General features: G+C 39.0%; 1 protein-coding gene across 1 annotated transcript; it reads right to left on the bottom strand.

The window, feature by feature from the left end:
* Positions 1-1,915: 1,915 nt before the first annotated feature.
* On the bottom strand, positions 1,916-2,726 carry LOC119413311 (histone H1). The gene has a single exon (XM_037680351.1). It carries the CDS (start codon positions 2,662-2,664, stop codon positions 2,140-2,142), a length of 525 nt encoding a protein of 174 aa, XP_037536279.1. The 5' UTR covers positions 2,665-2,726; the 3' UTR covers positions 1,916-2,139.
* Positions 2,727-3,056: the final 330 nt, after the last annotated feature.

Here is a 3,056-nt window from a genome sequence, read left to right as displayed (position 1 = left end):
GGGACACAGTTTGGGGCCTGTGTTGTCATGATTCGTGTTTGATTTTCTGTTTGTTTCTTGTGATGTCTTGGTTTATGTGCTTTTCCTTTATCTCTGTTTGTTTTATTGTTGCCCTGTGTTTTCCTCTGTGCCATCAACCTTATCTTCTTCACTCTGTTCTACTTCTCTGCTCCAGTACGACCAGTCACACCTGTTTATTTCACCCAGGTGATCTGATAATTAGCTTGTGGCTTCATATTTACTTTGTTGTCATCTCAGCATCAGTCTGCTGGGCTTCATGCTACGTCCACTGGTTTTAATAAACTTGAGTTTTATTTTATCTTACCTCCTTGTGTCAGTTTATATTCCAACTCCTGAAACTGTGACATGTGGGAAGTTTACATGTTTAATTTTTTTTTCCCAGAGATCAAAACCATGCATGTTGTTCTAACTGGTTTATCTAAATGTTCTTGTAGTCTTCATGTCTATTTTGTCAGTCTCCCTGTGGACTTGCAACACGTCCAGTGAGTACTCACCCTCTTACATGACGACTGCTGGAGCAAGTCACCAACAACCCTAGATGAAAAAGCAGGTAATGAACTAGATGGGTGGAATAATGTTCTGTTAGGAGGAGCCTTTCAAATTTTTGTCATTTATTTGTCAATTTAAAATAAATTACAAAACTGCTCAAACATCTGTTTTAGAGAAGCACCAAGTTCCACGGTTTACTCTAATGTGCTTTTAAGTCTATATTTACTTGTTTATTTATTTCTATATTATCCATGCTGCTGATTTCTTGCCTTAAGCTGCTGTATTCATACCCTTCTGCTCACAACAGCTCATAGGCTGCTGTTTAATACACCATATTATATTACATTATTATTGTTTAACTATATCTTACATCTTTATATACTGTTTATTTTTTATAGTTTATATTATTGATATTTTGGTGTAACTGGGACCTTACACAATGTCGTTCCGCCTCATGTACCACATGTGATGAGAATTTTGTTTGGGTTATGATCAGACTAAAGTGAAAAGAATAGGTTTGAGTTGCTAAATTCTGTTTAGTCTTACTGATTATTTTTAAATACTTTATCAGTTGCCATAATCCACGTGTTAGAAATATATTGAAAATGAATTTGAATTTGAGTGAAACTTGTTGTAAAACGTTTTGGCCAGCAGGTGGCGACATAAAACACCTTACTTGCTGATTTACAGTTTAGCTTTCTAATGAATTTACCAGCGTGAAATTGTATAACTATCAAATATAACGAGGCAAAATAAAAAGAATATTGATCATAACATTTTTGTACCCATGTTTTTGTTTTGATTTCTGCAGGGGCAAGTGGAAACCAAAGGGCCACACGTCTCATGTCTTTCAAATGTGAAGCTTTCTCGTGATGTTGAAATGATTAGGTGAAAAACTCTGACACTTTCCACCAACCTAAACAGTTTTGCAGATCAGCTGTCCACACCACAGGGCAACAGAGGCCCCTATAACTTCCCTGTCTTTTGAATCCACTTAATAATCCAGCTGGTTTTTGTTTTACTTGTTTTTTGTAAACTATAATTTATCTACTGCTGAAATCCAAAACTCTTGTGACTGCTCTGAGAATGAGGCACTGGATATTTGTGCCAGCCCTCACAAAAAGTTGCATTTACCATAAAATAAATAAATAAAATTTAAAAAGACCAATAAATCAAAAACGGAAATTCTCTCAAAGTTAAAAGAATATAATTTTCCTTCAAATAAATCTGTCAATACACAGAATGACGAGATCATTTGCTACAACCAAACAATACTGTGAACTTCATAAACATTAGAGCACGATCAAACTTGACAATTGTTTTATGAGCTTTGAATAATATCGTCTATATCAAACTGTTTTTGAGAGATCTCAAGTTTATTTGAATCAAATTCAATTCCACACTCTTTAAAGTATTATGAATATATAATTTTATTTCCATCAATGCATTTCAGTGTATTACAACTAGAGCAGAAGAAGAACAGGAAGAAGGGTGAAGAGATAAAACAGCAGATTTAGTATTTGCTAAAGAAAACAACGGATGAAACAAACTCATTGCATTAAATGCATCTTAGTCCACGCAGACCATCAGGCTGGAGAAATGCCTCTGGGTTCCACAGAGGAGCAGCCTTCACTTCTTGGCAGCAGCCTTGGTTTTGGTGGACTTGGCCTTGCTCTTCCTGGGTCTCTTTACCTTCTTGGACTTTTTGGCTGCAGGTTTCTTGGCTTTCTTGGGGCTCTTAGTCTTCCTCTTCCTTTTTGGTGCCTTCTTGGCTCCTCCAGTTGCTTTCTTAGCCTTCTTTGCTTTCGTGGCCTTCTTTGGCTTCTTCTTCTTCACCACCCTCCTCTTCCGGGATTTTGGAGCCTTTTTGTTCAGCTTGAAGGAGCCAGCCGCCCCGCTCCCTTTAGTCTGCACCAGAGACTTCTTGTTCACCAAACGCCTGATGGCGACGATGATCCTGCCCTTGTTCTTGACCACATCGTATCCTCCAGCTTTCAGCACCTTCTTCAGGGCTGCCAGGGACACTCCGCCACGCTGCCCAGATCCCGACACAGCCTTCAGGATCAGGGCTGACACCGCCCTCTTCTGGGAGCGGGCCCTCTTTTTGGGAGGTTTGATCGGACACGCCGAAGGCAGAGCGATCACAGAAGACATTGTGAAGCTGGACCAGCAGGATCAGGTCAGTGAAGGTCACAGAGATGCAAGGACAGAGTGTTATCTCTGCTGGCCTTCTTGAAGTGAGGCCTTAAGAAACCCTGACGAGAACCGTGGAGAGTCAACCCCACCTCCACTGAGGGAATCTCCTCCACCTCCTCTGACATGATAAAGTTTGTGTTTTCTTAAATGGGCTTATTCTGTAAAAAATCAGAAAAATAAGCTGAACATTTACAAAAAAACACATTAAAAAATCCCACACAACCGTTACTTCATATATCTGTATTTGTATTAATAGTCTGATCAAATAAATAGTATTTTTATTGTCTATTTCTCAGCAGGCAGTTGTCAGTTGCAGGTGAAGAGGTGTGCTTTGGACATTTTATAAGGTA

Source organism: Nematolebias whitei, chromosome 8 (assembly GCF_014905685.2).
Source record: "Nematolebias whitei isolate Nwh7 chromosome 8, NemWhi1, whole genome shotgun sequence".
NCBI classification, from domain to species: Eukaryota; Metazoa; Chordata; class Actinopteri; order Cyprinodontiformes; family Rivulidae; genus Nematolebias; species Nematolebias whitei.
Note: the sequence above shows the minus strand (reverse complement) of the source record. Positions and strands in the feature narration are given on the sequence as shown.

Bases quoted from the DNA above. Each gene is read 5' to 3' on its own strand.
- LOC119413311 (XM_037680351.1), bottom strand. From the start codon at position 2,664: ATGTCTTCTGTGATCGCTCTGCCTTCGGCGTGTCCGATCAAACCTCCC.